This window comes from Hyla sarda, chromosome 3 (assembly GCF_029499605.1).
Source record: "Hyla sarda isolate aHylSar1 chromosome 3, aHylSar1.hap1, whole genome shotgun sequence".
NCBI lineage: Eukaryota > Metazoa > Chordata > Amphibia > Anura > Hylidae > Hyla > Hyla sarda.
In genome coordinates this window covers 270,430,723-270,449,429 of record NC_079191.1, presented here as the reverse complement: position 1 = coordinate 270,449,429, position 18,707 = coordinate 270,430,723, and the positions used below count along the sequence as shown (strand labels likewise).

Below are 18,707 nucleotides of genomic sequence, written 5' to 3'. Positions count from 1 at the left end.
AAAAAATTCTCTGTAGCATACAGCTGCTAAAAAGTACTAGAAGAATGAAGATTTTTTTTTATAGAAGTCATTAAATTTTCTGGCACCAGTTGATTTAAAAAAAAAATTATAATTCCACCGGAGTGACCCTATAAGGTCATAATGGGCTTGGTCCTTAAGGGGTTAAAAGGATGGTGACCATTTAAATTCTATTTTCTGTATGTGTAAAAAAAATTTTTTTTAAAGCAAATGCTATTCTTTTAAGTAACATTGGAAAAATATAGAAAGGCTTGTATGTCATTAAAGAAAAGATTCAAAAATCATTTTAAATATGGTTTAAAATAAGTTTTAAAATCAGCCAATTATCCAGCATGTGAGGAGGTCTAGTCCTTAATGTCCAGAACAAATCTGGATTGTATAGGTTAATAAGGAAGAGCATTCTCCTTTCAGCTAGGACAGTTTTCTTTACTGTTGACACCAATATGTATTGAATATTTTGTAACATATACATATATTAACATACCATACTTGGTCATTCCCTGTCTGCTACTATATCACAGAAGATATCGGTCTGGTATACTCTCATAAACAATTTTACATGTAGTAAGCTTGTCATCAGTAGATACATACATCAATTTATTTCCAATCTCTTTTCTGACCAGCACTGTGTGGAGCTGTCATAGAGGCAACCTGGGAATCATCAATCTACATATTCCCTGACTTCACATAATGGATCTGCTCTATCTTAGCACTCCATTCATAGACACTAATGATAACAGGTAATATGAGGTCCGAGCATACAATGGCTGAAAAACAAAAGACAACCCACACATTTGAATTCAACTAATCTATACTTCTATACTAATACTTATTATATGCTGTTAAATATGATATGGTTCTCAACAACACCAATGTACATATTTTTATAGACCACTGACTAACCGAACGATTATGCTATATGGGATAGGTAAGTGCACCTGTATCCAAATAGAAAAAAAACTTGATGTGCTTCTAACATTAGTTTTCTTACTTTTTATTTAATACATTTACTTTTTAGAGCTGTTTTCTGTACTTCAGAGCTCTTGTTCCTCAAGTAATTAGAGTGAGAAAATAAGCAGGAGCAGACTTTATAGTAACCTAACTGTATGTCAGTATTCACAGACTTCCTTGTTCGCTCTCTCCTATCTCAATGTCTGTCAGAATTGAGCATGTCACTCATATAGTCAAGTTACTATATCTATGCTGGTCATTTTTCCAGGTTGCTTATTTAGTAAAATAAAAAAAGGACTACACCAAATTAATATTTCAAAAAGTGATGAATAAAACCATCAAACTTTTACTGCTTAGTGTTACTTTACGCGCTACGGCCGCACACGCTGGCCGTGAGCACATGGTTCCTTTACCCGCTGCTGCCAATGGGGCTGGGACTCGCATCGCGGGACGCGCCCACATGTGAGCCCCAGTCCGTCACTCTCCGGGTGTTTCTCCTGCCTCCGCGCTTTGGCGTGCGTGTCCCTGTCCCCTAGGGCGCATGCGTGCGCTGGAGCTTTAAGATTTAAAGGGCCAGTACGCTCATTAGTGGAATTCACCTGTGGCTCATTTATAAATTCCTCAACCCTCCTCACTCCCCTGCTGGATCTTTGTTGCCTTGTGCCTTAGAGAAAGCGTTCCTCAGTATTGCCTTGCCATGTATCTGATCCCTTGCCTTGTGACTTTGACCATGCTCCTCTGCCGCCTGCCTACTGAACTCCTGCTATGTCTTGACTACGCTACTGTGCCGCCTGCCCTGACCTTCTGCTATCCAGACTACGAGCTTCCTTATCCCTCCTGTGCATCGCATCTCTTCAGCTGCCCGTGTGGTCGAGCCGTGCCAGGGGTAGCAATCTGGGTGCCGCCTGCCGCAGCAAGTCCATCCCTCTTTGCGGCGGGCTCTGGTGAAAACCAGCGGCACTTTAGACTCTGCTCCCTGGTACGGTCCGAGTCATCTGCGACACAGGTCCAGCGGATCCACATCCACCGGTGTTTCTGTCTTCTGAAACGTGAGTGTTACACTTAGCTCTCAATAGCAAACATATCTACTAATAACCCACATTCCTACCAAATATTGTAGTTTAACAAAAAAAAAAAGTTGCAAATAACAAGAACTAAATGTTATAGTGCAAAAATGTTTTGTAGTTTTGAAAACTGCAGATTAGTTTTGTAGTCAAGATTGAGATCAATATACAGTAGACTTACAAACGTTGGGATGTCAGCAATAGTATAGAATGAAGTTGCAGGAAACCATGAAAAAAAAAGTCTTGTATATTAACACTACGATGGGGGCGTCTGTGTTTGCCTGATTATTAGCTATTTCTTATGTTAAACTGCAGAAGCTTTATTCAAATGCAGTTATATCTAGATGAAACTAGTGGAGATAGATAATCATAGATGCTAAACACCAAAGGGATAGAATGAAAAATTGTTTAGCATCCATCTCTCACTATATGCAACACATACATGTGCATTACATGAAAATGTAAGCAAATTTGTAAAATTATGTCAATGTCTTATCTTTTTTTACATACAGTAAAACCTCTTTGAAGTGACCACCCCAATTTGCTCAAAAAATGGTCATTTATGGAGGTGACCCACTCAAAGAAAAATCATAAAGAAAGCTTCTTAAGTGCCTAATGATGTTAGCAAGCAGGAACAGCACACGAATAATGATAAAAGAAAAAACAAAAAGTATTTTCTTACACGTTGAATAACTGGTCCCCAGCATTGCACACCCTCTTATTCATGGTCCTGAACATGCTCCCCATCTGATTCATAGTGTCCAGCATGTCTAGCCATTTCAATCCTGATCCCCAGCAGGGTTTCCCATCTAATTTCTACTACCAGGCAAAGCTCCTCATCTTATTCCTAGTTCACAGCATGTCTCTTCATTTCATTCTTGGCTCCTAGCCTCACTCCCTATTCCTCGTCCAAAGCATGACTCCCTATCTCATTTTTAGCTCCCAGCAAGGTTCGCTCTTAGTCCCCATGATAGCTCTCAAGCATTGCTCCCTACCTCATTCCTGGTCCCAGAATGACTTGCCCTCTTATCTAGGGCCCACAGCATGGTTTTCCCTCTAATTTTTGACCCCTAGCATGACCTTCCTATCATTTCTGACTCTAGCATGGCTCCTCGTCTAATTGCTAGCCAAATGGTTCCCCCCTTACTCCTAGCCCCCAAGACCTGTCTCCTCCTAGTCTCTGACAGTCTCGTTCTTTAAGCCTCTTATCCAATGTCAGAGGCTGGTGCCCTGTAAAAAATCGGTTCGAATATGGTCATTGTTTGAAAAGAGTTTGGTCTGTTAATAGAGGGACAACTTCCATAGCCTATAATGGCAGATAAACCTTTCATCAGGTTTGTGCATAATGTTATCTTTAGATCATTCCAAATCAGAACATGTTTTTGTGCATGAATATGTATCAATCAATTTCAGTCTGAAATACTCCCTGAAGCCACGCTGGTGGATAGGTCCTCTTTCTATTAGTGTGACATCACTAATCAGACTTGGGCCGCAGCTATAGTTACTTAGTATATACCTTCTAGGGTGTTGTGTTCTAAGCATGACATCATTATGAGTGCGGTCTGCTCTTCACCTTGTCTCTATCTACCTGTATCATTTTGCACAGTCACTTTTCTTCCTTTTTTTGTAGTTGGCATGCTATAACTTAGTGTACTTTCATTTCAGTGATGGGTAAGTTATCTTAATTGGTAGCCAACAAAAGATAGAATTTTAGGTGTATGTACCTATGGAGGGGAAGACTTTCCATTATGTGGTCCAGCAATTTCTTGCTCCTTGAACATAGAATAAAGGAACATTTTCTTTGCTAACACCAATTGGCCAGTTGTCTGACATTTCAATAAAAGTATGGAAAAGAGAAAATATTGTACTGATATCAAAAGTCAGGAGCACATATCTCTACATATATATGTGTGTGTGTATATTAGTTTTCCTTTATGAAAACGACCAAGAAAATGTTCCAGTTCACTCTGTAGTACAAATTTAGTGTGATAAGAATGAAAGAGGCTTCTTCTCCTCCTGAATTTTCATATTAATGGAATGATGCATTCACCTATGTATACGTTTTACTTTGTCAAGAGAATGTTTTAAAGAATGAGTGAAGGGTGACTGAGAATGAATGTGGCCAGACAGCCTCCATTGTTCCCACCAAATTTGATTTATATACAGTAGCAATCATTTTAAAGTCCACATTCACAAGCATTTAAACACTTTCAGCACTTTCCGATTCAGACGTTGCTTCTCAATACATAATCCACACATACGCTGACTAAAATGCATGAATTTGCATGATAAAAAATGTTGGCATAATATTGAGTGTGTGAGTCATAAAGCTGGATAACATAAACAAATGTTAGATTAAATTAATCTATTTTGCTTTTCGCTTTGATTTTATAGAATAATTCTCTATAGTTCTGCAACAGATAATTGAATCTATACATAAAATTTATGTTAAGGGATACATCTATTCTACAAAACTGCTTATAAAGTTGTCTTTTTTTCTTATTTAGTATGTGATGAGTACATAGTGGTGATTATGCCATTTGACTTTAAATCATACAATGAGAAATTTACATCATCATTCTGTATTTTACAAACATTAGATATATGCCACAACATTAGCATAAAACATTAAATACTAGTAATTCCTGTAAAAATACTTTTTTTTAACGAAAATGTAATTCAAAATACCTTTGATACGTCAGAGACAAGATCAGGATACAGATCAAAATTGTTAATCAGTCGAAGTCCAAGTGTTCTGATCCCCACATTCGCTAGAATGATCTTTCAGAAGTGCACTACCCTCCCCATCCTGTTAAAGGAGACAGCCTCCATAGACTTACTACAGTGAGACGGGAAGAGAAGCAAACCAGGGAGGTAGCGCTTCTCTCTTTCTAGTGATCACTGGGAATCTAACCACCCAGACACCAACCAATAAACACTTTTGACATCTCTGACATGTCAAAAGCTTTGATGAATGACAGTAATGCGTAAAAATATCCTTTTCTCTTCGATAAGCTGAATGTCAGATAAAAGGGCCATCAGCTAAAACATCACAAGGGAAGTAGCCACTAAATACCGTATTTATCAAGAAATACCATGCACCGGCCTATCACACGCACCCTCATTTTACCAAGGATATTTGGGGAAAAAAAGTTTTTTACCCAAATATCCTTCATAAAAAGAGGGTGCGTGTGTGTGCATGTGTATACCCCGATACACTGTTTCTGACCCCACAGAAGCCCCCAGGACAGGCAGGGGGACAGAGGCTGTCGCTGCCCGCTTCTCTCCCCCTGCCTTTCCTGGGGTCTAGAGCCCTGCTACCGCCACTTCTCTCCCCCTGCTATCGGCGCCGCTGCCCCTTCTCTCCCCCTGGCTATCGGTGCCGCTGCCCCTTCTCTCCCCCTGCCTATCGGTGCCGCTGCCCCATTGCCAGAGTTGATAACCAGGGGGAGAGAAGCAGCGCCGGCAATGGGGCAGCGGCACCGATAGCCAGAGGGAGAGAAGGGGCAGCGGCACCCTTTGCCGGCGCCGCTGCCCCGTTGCCTCCCCCATACCTAGTTGTATAATTACCTGTTGCCAGGGTCGGGTCCGCACTGCTTCAGGCCTCCGGTGTGCGTCCCCTGCGTCATTGCTATGTGCTGCGAGACGCAATGAAGCGCATAGCAACGACGCAGGGGATGCACACCGGAGGCCTGAAGCAGCGCTGACCCGACCCCAGCAAAAGGTAATTATACAACCAGGGATGGGGGAGGCAACGTGGCAGCGGCGCCGGCAATGGGTGCCGGTGCCACTGCCCCTTCTCTCCCCCTGTCTGTCTGCGCCGCTGCCCCATTGCTGGCACCGCTTCTCTCCTCCTGGCTATCGGCGCCGGCAATGGGGCAGCGGCACCGATAGCCAGGGGGAGAGAAGGGGCAGCGGCGCCGATAGCAGGGGTAGAGAAGCCGTCAGCGACGGCAGGTCTCTGCACCTGCAAAAGCCGCTGCAGTTCAATGATTTAAAGCGCCAGCTTTAAATCACTGAACTGCAGTGACTTATCGGCGTATAACACGCAGATAGACTTTAGGATAAAAATTTTAGCCTAAAAAATGCGTGTTATATGCCAATAAATACGGTAGTTACAAAGTTTGTAAAGTTGAAAAAAAAGACCATCAGAGTCCATTAAGTTCAACCTTAAAGGGGTAAACCACTAGCCAGCGTCACTCCCCCTCCCAGAGACTTGCATTGATTGGGTGTGGCATGATGTCACGAGGGGGCGTGGCCGACCCTGCAGTGCGCACACAGCGTTCAGAACTAAAATGTTCTGAATGCTGGCAAGTGGAGTACCCCTTGGAGTGGAGTAAGTGGAGCAACCCTACTGTGTTGATCCACAGGAAGGCAACCCCCCCCCCCCAATTAGGATGATGCCAATTGCCGAATGACAGAGGAAAAATCCCTTCTGACTCCAATATGGCAATCAAATTAAGTCTCAATATGAACCCTGAGTTATTTAAAAAAAAATTAGGGGGCTCTACACCTGGATCCACCACTGACAAAAGGTGATGGTCACAGCCCAACTATTTCCCCCTATACTGATCATGCCTTGAAACCTCTTCCAGAGAAATAAACATCTCCATTCTACAGCTTCCTATAGTCTAGGCTGCTATAAATCTCTAAAAACTGTCAACAGCAGCTCAGCAAGCTGGCCACTTCCATTTATCATATACAGAAAATAGAATAAAAAATTTATCAGAAAATAAAAACAGACAGAACAGAAAAACTAACAGTTATCAGTATTTGATTTTAATTTGTAAAAAATAATAATAATAATAATAATAATTAATTCTCATCCATCTGCACTAAATATCCCCTAAATGAGAATATGAAAACATAAAAAAAAAAAAGAAAGAAAAACTAAAACTTTTCACATGGAGATAAGTATTCAGACTCTGTGTTGTAAAATTTGAAATGTACCTCTGGGGTCTTTCATTTCTCTTTATCATTTTGAGATGTTTCTACACCATTATCCTGTGATAAATTCAGCTGATTGGACATAGTTTGGAAAGAAACAACCCTGTTTATACAAGGTCTGACAGCTGACAATGCATATCACAGGAAAAACCGAACCATGGAAGTTGAAAGAACTGCCTGTAGAGCTCAGGGAAAGAATTTTGTGGGGCACAGATCTGGAGAAGGGTACAAAAAATCCTACTGCACTGAAAGTTCCCATGAACTCCATAATTCTTTAAAGTGTACCTGTCGCCAATAAAAACTTTTTATATCATAATAATAATTTATTTATATAGCGCCTACAGATTCCGCAGCGCTTACAATTATGGGGTACAAACAAAGACAAGTATCAGACAAAATATTACACAATAACTATTCAAACAAGAGGTGTGGGGATATATTGATGATATGTTGAGGCCAATTAAAGAATGTTATAGGCCTGTCTGAAGAGATGAGTTTTCAGGCCACGTTTGAAACTATGGATGATGTTGTTGAGTCTGAGGGATTGAGGGATAGCATTCCAGAGAATCGGTGCAGCACGAGGGAAGTCTTGGAGACGGGAGTGAAGTTCGGATTATAGAAGATGTTAGTGTGAGAAAATTAGCAGATCGGAGAGAACGTGTAGGATGGTAGACAGAGATGAGAGAGGAGATGTAGGGAGGTGCAGCATTGTGGAGGGCTTTGTGTGTGGATTTTGTACTGTATTCTGGACTGAATTGGTAACCAGTGTAGTGACTGGCACAGGGAGGAGGTGTCGGTGTAGCGACTGGAGAGGAAGATGAGTCTGGCTGCGGCATTAAGGGTGGACTGAAGAGGAGAGAGTTTGGAGATATAATGTAGATAATAATATCATATGAATATTTGTAATATACATTGGTTAAAAAAATGTGTATATTTATGTCCCTGCAGCAATTGCATGTGTGTCTCTATGAGGTGTCCAAAAACACGAAGTGTGGGTGGACAAGCAGGGCTCTGTGCACTGAGGACAAGCAGGGCTCTGTACACTGTGGACAAGCAGGGCTCTGTGCACTGAGGACAAGCAGGGCTCTGTGCACTGAGGACAAGCAGGGCTCTGTGCACTGAGGACAAGCAGGGCTCTGTGCACTGAGGACAAGCAGGGCTCTGTGCACTGAGGACAAGCAGGGCTCTGTGCACTGAGGACAAGCAGGGCTCTGTGCACTGAGGACAAGCAGGGCTCTGTGCACTGAGGGCAAGCAGGGCTATGTGCACTGAGGACAAGCAGGGCTCTGTACACTGAGGACAAGCAGGGCTCTGTACACTGAGGACAAGCAGGGCTCTGTACACTGAGGACAAGCAGGGCTCTGTACACTGAGGACAAGCAGGGCTCTGTACACTGAGGACAAGCAGGGCTCTGTACACTGAGGACAAGCAGGGCTCTGTACACTGAGGACAAGCAGGACTCTGTACACTGAGGACAAGCAGGGCTCTGTACACTGAGGAAAAGCAACAAGCAGGGCTCTGTGCAGTGAGGACAAGCAGGGCTCTGTGCAGTGAGGATAAGCAGGGCTCTGTGCAGTGAGGACAAGCAGGGCTCTGTGCAGTGAGGACAAGCAGGGCTCTGTGCAGTGAGGACAAGCAGGGCTCTGTGCAGTGAGGATAAGCAGGGCTCTGTGCACTGAGGACAATCAGGGCTCTGTACACTGTGGACAAGCAGGGCTCTGTGCACTGAGGACAAGCAGGGCTCTGTGCACTGAGGACAAGCAGGGCTCTGTGCACTGAGGACAAGCAGGGCTCTGTGCACTGAGGACAAGCAGGGCTCTGTGCACTGAGGACAAGCAGGGCTCTGTGCACTGAGGGCAAGCAGGGCTCTGTGCACTGAGGGCAAGCAGGGCTATGTGCACTGAGGACAAGCAGGGCTCTGTACACTGAGGACAAGCAGGGCTCTGTACACTGAGGACAAGCAGGGCTCTGTACACTGAGGACAAGCAGGGCTCTGTACACTGAGGACAAGCAGGGCTCTGTACACTGAGGACAAGCAGGGCTCTGTACACTGAGGACAAGCAGGGCTCTGTACACTGAGGACAAGCAGGGCTCTGTACACTGAGGACAAGCAGGGCTCTGTGCACTGAGGGCAAGCAGGGCTCTGTACACTGAGGACAAGCAGGGCTCTGTGCAGAGAGGACAAGCAGGGCTCTGTGCACTGAGGACAAGCAGGGCTCTGTGCACTGAGGACAAGCAGGGCTCTGTACACTGAGGACAAGCAGGGCTCTGTGCACTGAGGGCAAGCAGGGCTCTGTACACTGAGGACAAGCAGGGCTCTGTGCAGAGAGGACAAGCAGGGCTCTGTGCACTGAGGACAAGCAGGGCTCTGTGCAATGAGGCGCTGTGACATCATCCCGACTCACACAGTAGGATGATTGACAAGCCAGGAGCCTGCACAGAGCCCTGCTTGTCCTGCCCTCACTTCCTGTATTTGGACTTCTCATAGAGACACACATGCAATTGCTGCAGGGACAGCATCTTTTTACCCCAAAATAAACAAATTGTTTGACCAATGTATATTACAAATATATATATATATATATATATATATATATATATATAATGGTATTATCTACATTGTATAAAAAGTTTTTGTTGACGACAGGTACACTTTAATGGAAGAAGTTTGGAACAACCAGGACTCTTCCTAGAGCTAATGGAGAATGGAGACAAAAAGAAACCACACAAAGCGCCTAGTGCGTTATCCCAATGATCCAGAGGTTTTTTGAGAAGCTAGTAATGTGCTAACCTTGAGCACAAAGAATATGCGCATATCACCCAGATATACTGGGTACCAGAGTCAGCTTGATTCCTGGGGGTGCTGCGAAGCCGTAGGGTTGTGAGGACAGGTGCGAGGCTGTCCACAGGTAAATCAGCGAAAAGGATCCCACTCTAGGCGCCGCTTTTCCCAATGGAATCACACAGAGGAGGTATTCAGGCAAAAAGGTATTCTTTATTAACCAATTAAGCGTTTCGGGTTTAACCCTTCCTCAGATTGGCATAACAATACAAGCAGTATGATGGGGTATATATACACTTAAAAAGCTGCCAAGGGACTAGAAGGGAGGGCTTACATGTACAGGGTATTTACCTAAACATGTAACCCCTCCCCTCCCTTCTAGTCCCACCTGCCAAAACTTTGGCGGCTTTTTAAGTGTATATATATATACCCCATCATACTGCATGCATTGTTATGCCAATCTGAGGAAGATTTAAACCCAAAACGCGTCATTGGTTAATAAAGAATACATTTTTGTGGTGAAAAGGGATCCTTTTCACTACTTCCTTCCTAGAGCTGGCTGTTACACCAAATAAAGTAATCGGGGAAGAAGGGCCTTGGTAACAAAGATGACCAAGAACTCAATGATCACTCAGAGTTTCAAAGATCCTGTGTACAGATGCGAAAAACTACCAAAAGATCAACCATCACTACAGCACTCCACCAATGGAGTCAAAATTAAACCTTTATGGCATGGCCAGAAGCCTCTCCTTAGAAAATGAAACATGAATTCCCTCCAGAAGTTATTAAAAAAGCACCTAAAGGTCTATTGGATTGTGAAAAACAAGATTTTCTGGTCTAATTAAAACCAAAATTGAACTTTTTGTCCTCAGTTCTAAGCATCATGTCTGAAGAAAACAGGCTCAACTTATCACCTGCCAAATACCATCCCTACAATAAAGCATGGTGGTGGCAGCTTCATGCTGTGTTTTTTTTTTTCAGCAGCTGGGACAGGGAGACTGGTTAAGGTTAGGGAAAAGCTACAAGGAGCAATGTACAAATATATTCTTAATAAAAATCTGATTTAAAGAGATAAGCCAAGACAACACATGAGTGGCTTAGGTACAACTTTGAATTTCCTTGAGTGGCCCAGCAAGACCCCTGACTGAACCCAATTGGACTTATCTAAAGAGACCTGAAAATGTCTGTACACTTATGCCACCGTCCAACCTGAAAGAGCTTGAGGAGATGCAGAGAGAAGAATGGCAGAAAATCTCAAAATCCAGGTGATCAAATTTTGGAACATTGTACCCAAGAAGACTGGAGGTTGTAATAGCTGTCAAAGGTGCTTCAACTAATTACTGAGTACTAAGGGTCTGAATACTTAAGTCAATGCAATGCAAGTTTTTTCTTTCAATAAATTTGCAAAGATTTCCAACATCCTGGCCCAGATTTACTAAGATTGTAGGGTTTTCAAAACTCCTACATATTAGGGTTTTGCTTTCACAGTCTATCAGAATTACTAACAGTCTGCTTGTTGGTTAGTGCATTTGGTTGGTTTTTGATGTGCTCCTCTCTGCATTAAGTTGTGTCACTATGGGACAATTTCGCCAAATTGCCCACATGATGTCATTACTTAGTAAGGACTTTTCATTTATTGTACATTTTTGGAGTTGCCTTGTTGAGCTGCAAAATCAATAAAAGCCTTAAGTAAACACATAAAAATCGGTTGGGAAAATTCAGGACATGCTAAAAAAGCAAAAAGCTACAAAAACTGTCAGCTTTATGTTTGGTTAACCTGTGCCATTGTTTTCACTTTGTCAAAATGGGGTACTGAGAGCAGAATGATGGGGGAAAACTTTTTTTTTAAGCAAAAGGCAACAACATAACAAAATGTGATTTCAGCATTGTATTGAAATTAGTGCCCAGTCTAACAATCTACAGTACATTTGGAATATATTGTTTACATTTTCTAGTTATGTGGGTTGCTGGCCAAGCTGTGTAGTAGGTGAGAGAATAATTGTTAGACAATAAGAATTGTGCATGGGCTGGATTACAAGCTTCAAGAAAGCCAGCCAGCAATACACTGATGTAAAGGTCTCCAGCACTGCTAATTTCTACCTCAATTAAACCCATTTATCTTTCATTGTGGTTTACCAAGGTTATTGTTTAGTAGAGCATGTGAGGAGTCACAGTGAATGAGCTAAACAGTACTTATTACAAGTGATGTTGGAGAAAATATACCCAACTGCGTAGCCATAATAATAGTTCTCATTCCAATATCACCACTATTCATTCTTCATTTTTTGGTTTTGCCTACAAAGAGTAAGTTGACAATACATTTAATAAAATGTATATTGTTATACATTTTTTCTGAGATCAGTAAGAAAATTAACCAAATGAAATAATATTCACCTGATAAATCCCCTGCTGCTTTAATGCCGTTACTCTGGTGGTCCCCAATCACAAGGCTTCATTTACCCATGTGACTACTAAAGCAAATCACTGATCTCAATGGTCTTGCAATAGCATCATATGGGTATACGGTTGTACACTTGTCACAGCTGCAGCAACATCTGATTCACACTGTAGGAAAAGTGGATGCCGCTGGGCTGAACATTATCTAGATAAAGGTAGCCAGTGAGGACCTTTAGTGTGAGCTGGCCACACATAAACAGCAATTCAAGCAGCAGGAGATCCAGATTCTGCAGGCAACCAATGATGACCTTAAGTGCAAGCTGGCGTGGGAACAGACAAGAACTCCAGGTGCTGCAGGAAAAATTGGATGATATGGAAGATAGGTCCCGACAGAACAATCTTCGCCTTGTTGGGCTGACCAACATGTCCCATCATTTGAGCTTCTGCATATCTGTGAGTGTAAACTTCGTGATGCTCTGGGTCTGAAGTTCTTCTGCTGCATTTAGGGTACGTTCACACATACAGGATCCTGCGCAGATTTGATGCACGGGATTTGTAACTGACAATTAGAAGCTGTGCTCAGTCATTTAGTTTACATTGAAGTCTGCAGCAGAAAATCCTGTGCATCAAATCTGCGTATGTGTGAACGTAGCCTGAATGTGATCATCAGTTGATGCCAGAGATCACCCAACTGTGGGTTTCTTGATGGCATGTCCACACCAATTGGTTCCTGGATTTTAATGAAAGAGTGTCACTGTTGAGAGCATTCCAGAGAAGGAATCAGGCCATACCTATTAAGAGCAGCTAAGTGCTCTTATTTGAAAAATCGGAGTGCGTTTAGCTCAATTTGCCCCTTTCTCTTCCATGCAAAGCAACATTTCCAGCTTCAGTATCCAGCGATTATGCAGCTCTACTCTACTGATGGGTTTTGCGCCACCACTTGGATGCTGATGTGGAGAAGGCTCTTCATTTTGTTTCTGTGACCAGAGATTCTGCACCAGATTTGCAGTTTCAACCCTCCCAGTGGTCTAATAGCCAGAATACTTTCAATTTGCCACCTACATACCCATATAAGTTTTTTTTGCGCCATCAATTGTATTTTGGTGATGTCTGGTATTAGCTGACAGCAGCTAGGATCCATCGGGTATGAAGCGCACCTCAGCTACTGCCATTCTTCTTTGCATTGATAGAATCGAAACAGAGAGAAGTAGGCCAGAACTTTTTTCTCTAAATGGAATACTTTTATTCATACTTATTATAGTAGGGAAGAGATAAGTGGTATCTACGGGCAGCTATAGGCAGTTATTTGGGTGTATTAAGTAAATCTTAATAAACAGACTTTTGGATAGGCATAAGTTTTAATGTTGGGATAATCCCTTTAAGGGAGTAATAATGATAAAGGAGTCGTCTGGTGAAAAATCCAAGGATAGGGGATAGGTTATAGATCGCAGGGGGGTCCGAGCGCTGGGACCCCTCGCGATCACCTGCACGGCAGTCGGATGGAAGGGGCGTGCCAACCCCCGCACAGAGCTGACACGCCCCTTCATGTACCCCATAGAGATACATGGAGGGGGTGTGCCGGCAGCTGCTTCCTGCAGGGGTCAGACATCAGCTTCCGGCAAAGGGCCAGGGCCCTGTGCAGGGTCCCAGCGCTCATCCCCCGGGATCTATAACTTAACCTCTATCCTTGGATAGGGGATAAGTTATTTTTCACTAGACTACTCTTCAACGTTTTTATTACTGTATATTTATTCTGTATTAATTCTTTACAGTCCCCAAGTCTCAACAAGATACATAAAGTATGGATAAAAGTCTAAATATGCCTTTAGGATAAAAAAATATATGTACCTGTCCTGGGACAAGAATGCTGAAGTCAAGGCCACAAGTAAACTCTGTATGATGCTCCATAGTTTCAAGCAATGGTGATGGTTTCGAAAAGTCCCATAACCTGTGGAGAAAGCAGAAGTGTAAGTTTACTGTCTATTTAAAGCTACAGCGCTTGGCACAGCACATCTCCACGGCTCTCATATAGAAATCTCCCCTATAATGCTCGCGATCAGACATCAGTCCGCAACCTTCAAATTCTGGGGTGCTCAAATCCACGAGACAACAGTCACTGACGTGTAAAAGAAGATGAATGGCACTCATCAGATTCCATATGTGAAGGTAAGATTAATTAATTGAAAGTGCACGGATACATACATGGCATGGGGAGAGCCCGGACGCCGTCCACGCCGGCGGTGATAGCTATTTTGTGTGCTGGGTGTACTTCCTCGGACCATGGAAGCATGAAATAGCTATCATCGCCGGCGTGGATGGCGTTCGGGCTCTCCCCATGCCATGTATGTATCTTACCTTCACATCTGGAATCTGGTGAGTGCCATTCATCTTCTTTTACACAGTGTAAGTTTACTATTCATATGCATCATTGTTTTGGTTAAAGGGCTTCTGTCAATAGTTCTAAGCCATCAAAACTGCTGACAGCCTTATACAGAGGTCAGGGAGGACAAAGTACCAATACCTGCTGTTTTTGTCAGGCAAGGTGCATGACTGAGAAAAACGTTGTTTAATCATCCCATCCACCAGCATAAATGTCATGACATGGCTAGATGAGAACATTTCTGGCCCTTCCTTTCAGCTATGGTTAAAAGCGGTAGCAAACTCCTGATTGAACACTTGAACTGTCAATCATAGCTGAAGGGAGGGGCCGGGGTTACTTAATACAGGGAGCTCAAGGCATCATACTTGAAGAGCCTGTCTCCTGAACACTTGCAGAGACATTAAAGGGGTACTCCGGTGGAAAACTATTTTTTTCAAATCAACTGGTGCCAGAAAGTTATACAGATTTTTTAATTACTTCTATTAAAAAAATCTTAACCCTTCCAGTACTTATCAGCTGCTGTATGTTCCACGGGAAGTTGAGTAGTTATTTTCAGTCTGACCACAGTGCTCTCTGCTGACACCTCTGTCCACATCAGGAAGAGTCCAGAGCAGGAGAGATTTGTTAAAGGGATTTGCTCCTACTCTGGACAGTTCCTGACCCAGACAGAGGTGTCAGTAGAGAGCACTGTGGTCAGACTGAAAAGAACTTCACAACTTCTTATGGAGCATGCAGCAACTGCTAAGTACTAAAAGGATTAAGTTTTGTTTAACAAGTAATTTTACATAGTAACATAGTTCATAAGGTTGAAAAAAGACCAGAGTCCATCAAGTTCAACCTATAACCCTAATGAGTCCCTACTGAGTTAATCCAGAGGAAGGTAAAAAAAAAAACTCATACTTGAGGTAAAAATTCCTTCCCGGCTCCAAATATGGCATCAGAATAGATCCCTGGATCAATGTTCTGTCCCTATAAATCTAGTATGTTATTATTCTCCAAAAATTGATCCTTAGATCACGTATAAGAAACAGCAGCCCATTTCCCAAATCCCACGTGGAAAAATACATAAATGTTACTGGAAGACCTTTCTAGGGACTAAGGCCTAAACTATTTGGGAAACTACAGATGTGGAGGAGAGTGAAAACAAAAGCAGCAAAAGTAACACTACATACACTTATTGCTTCTTTTATTTTGTGATAACACTTTGAAGAACAGGAATACCCTGATTACAACTTTACAGTATACATACACCAGATACTGTATTTCTCTGTAATCTCTTAAAGTACATCTGCTGTAATTCCTCTTAATTTTTATGCATAAAGCAGTAGTGTGAATATACAATTTATGGCCAAAAGTATGTAGACACCCCTTCTTAATACAGGCCACCCATTCACAAAAGCTGAGAATTAATATGTATGGGGCGATCAGGAGAGATAACTGTTGACCGAACAGCTATGGTGTGTGTATGGCTACATTGAATGCCGATCAATTACACAGCCTTGCAATTTCCATATACAAACCGTGTTGGAAATATAGGCCGGTTTTACACAAGCATATTACATGCACATTTTTTGCATCCGTATTAAGAATACAAGACCCAACCTGCCAGTGTGTCTCACAGCTTTATGGTACATGTCATCAGAAACGCGGTCAGTCTGGGACTTCTATCTATAAAATCGATGCTAAAATGCAAATGACCTTTGTGAAACCAGCCTAGGTCATACTGAACAGCTCAGTGACTTTTAGACTATGTTCACACGCTGTAGCATAGAAAACAGAAAATTAGTTGTACAGTGATCCCTCAACTTTCAATGGACTCAACATACAATAGTTTCAACATACAATGATCTTTTCTGGACCATTGTAACTTGAAACCAGACTCAACATACAATGCTATGGAATCTGCAAAACGTGTCAATGGCTGGAAGAACCAACCAATCAGAATGGGCATTCACTGGTAAAACCCCTGTATTCCTAAAGTGCATGCACTGACTGGTGTCTGATAGCGCCCCCTACAGTACAGGGAGGTATTCCATGTTCTGTACTACTCTTTACCTGTATTACTGAAGTGTATGCACTGACTGGTGTCTGGTAATGCCCCCTACAGTACAGGGAGGTATTACATGTTCTATACTCTTTACCTGTATTCCTAAAGTGTATGCACTGACTGGTGTCTGGTAGCGCCCCCTACAGTACAGGGAGGTATTACATGTTCTGTACTCTTTACCTGTATTACTGAAGTGTATGCACTGACTGGTGTCTTGTAGCGCCCCCTACAGTACAGGGAGGTACTACATGTTCTGTACTACTCTTTACCTGTATTACTGAAGTGTATGCACTGACTGGTGTCTGGTAGCGCCCCCTACAGTACAGGGAGGTATTACATGTTCTGTACTCTTTACCTGTATTACTGAAGTGTATGCACTGACTGGTGTCTTGTAGCGCCCCCTACAGTAGAGGGAGGTACTACATGTTCTGTACTACTATTTACCTGTATTACCGAAGTGCATGCACTGACCGGTGTCTGGTAGCGCCCCCTACAGTACAGGGAGGTATTACATGTTCTGTACTACTCTTTACCTGTGCCAGGGTTAGCTGCTCCTTTGGACACCAAGTAAGGGCGGCTTAATTTTACTTTTTTTAGGACATTGCGTGTACTGTACAGGACCCCGAAGAAGCCTCCGTCCTCTACATAGACCAGTGTTTCCAAACGAGGGTGCCTCCAGCTGTTGCAAAACTACAACTCCCAGCATGCCCGGACAGCCAAAGGCTGTCTGGGCATGCTGGGAGTTGTAGTTTTGCAACAGCTAGAGGCACCCTGGTTGGAAAACACTGAAGACCGTAATTACAGCTCCCAGCAGATCTTTATTACTTTTATATGGAAGGATTTGCTTTATCTGTATTACTTATCTACTTATTTTTCTTTAATCCTCACTTTTTCCTATTTTTGGATGACATTTTGGGGCTTCAGAACCAATTACCAGGTTTCCATAGAGTTATGGTCTCAACATACAATGGTCGTCCTGGAACCGATTAATATTGTAACTTGAGGAACTACTGTATTTCAAGGCAAAAATACTTCTGCAATGCACATTTTAGAGATTTTTTTACCATTGGCAAACGATCATTTCAAGCTTATTTTATTTTTATTTTTTACACATAAAAGTAGTAAACTGTCACTCACACATGAAATATAAACCTGTAAACTGTGCAGCATTTCTTTCATTGAATTCACATACAGACGTAAAAATGTTAGTTTTGTAGCATTTTTCAAATTACACCAACAAATACACAGTGTGAACACAACCTTAGGGTACTTTCACATGAGATAGAAATGCTGCCAAATCCTTTGAGTTTTGGTGCAGATTTGTTGAGGAATTGACTTGAGTGAAGATTTTGTTAATGCTTACAAAAAAAAACAAAAAAGAACAGCAAATGTATAAAATATATTTAAATCTCATACACTTAGCTGCTACTGCTGTGGCCGCTTTAAGACAATGATATTTTTCATGACTTATTTTCTGTCAGTAACATGGAGGCAAATCCGGGAAAAAGTATCTGCAGAATTAGGCTGCATGCACACCATGTTTTTACAATACAGTTCCCGTATCGGGTTTTTGATGAAAAACAGATTCCTCAAAACTTGACTAAACTGTATCAAAACAAGTGTACAAATTTCAACCTGTATACGGTTTGAAAAATGATGTCTGGTTGCATCCATTTCTAAAGAAAAAAAGTATACGTTTTTAACTTTTCACTCCATTTTGAAAAAAGTTTCACTTGTTTGATTGAAATTCCAAGAAAAAAAACTGTGCAAAGTCAAAAATCGTATGGTGAAAACCGGATGGAACTGTACGCACATACGGTTCTGTACGGTTCCCATTGACTCCAATATTTAAAAAAAACAAAAAAAAAACGTATATGGTTTAAACCATATACGTTTTTTCACCCGGACCAAAATATGTGGTAGACTACGGTTTTGGGTATGGGTAAAAAAATCTGACAAAACCGTATAAGACACAAAACGGACTAAACCAAATGATGCGTTTGGCATACGGTTTACATTGTTGAGTCAATGCATACGGTTTTCTACACAGTTCCGTGCGGTTTTTCGCTTGAAACCGTATACGGGAACTGTATAGCAAAAACGTAGTGTGCATGCACCCTT

At 42.2% G+C, this 18,707-nt stretch overlaps 1 protein-coding gene across 5 annotated transcripts in view; it reads right to left on the bottom strand.

Annotated features, from left to right (window-relative positions):
• The window catches only part of PEX7 (peroxisomal biogenesis factor 7), a 257,673-nt gene that overhangs the window by 23,889 nt on the left and 215,077 nt on the right, over positions 1-18,707 (bottom strand). For all 5 annotated transcript variants that reach the window (XR_008891365.1, XM_056566642.1, XM_056566644.1 and 2 more), the window contains one exon: positions 14,008-14,107. Coding sequence is in view for 4 of the 5 variants with exons in the window: in XM_056566642.1 (XP_056422617.1) it covers positions 14,008-14,107 (100 nt within the window). In the remaining variant the exon portion in view is untranslated. The remainder of the gene's footprint in view (positions 1-14,007; positions 14,108-18,707) is intronic.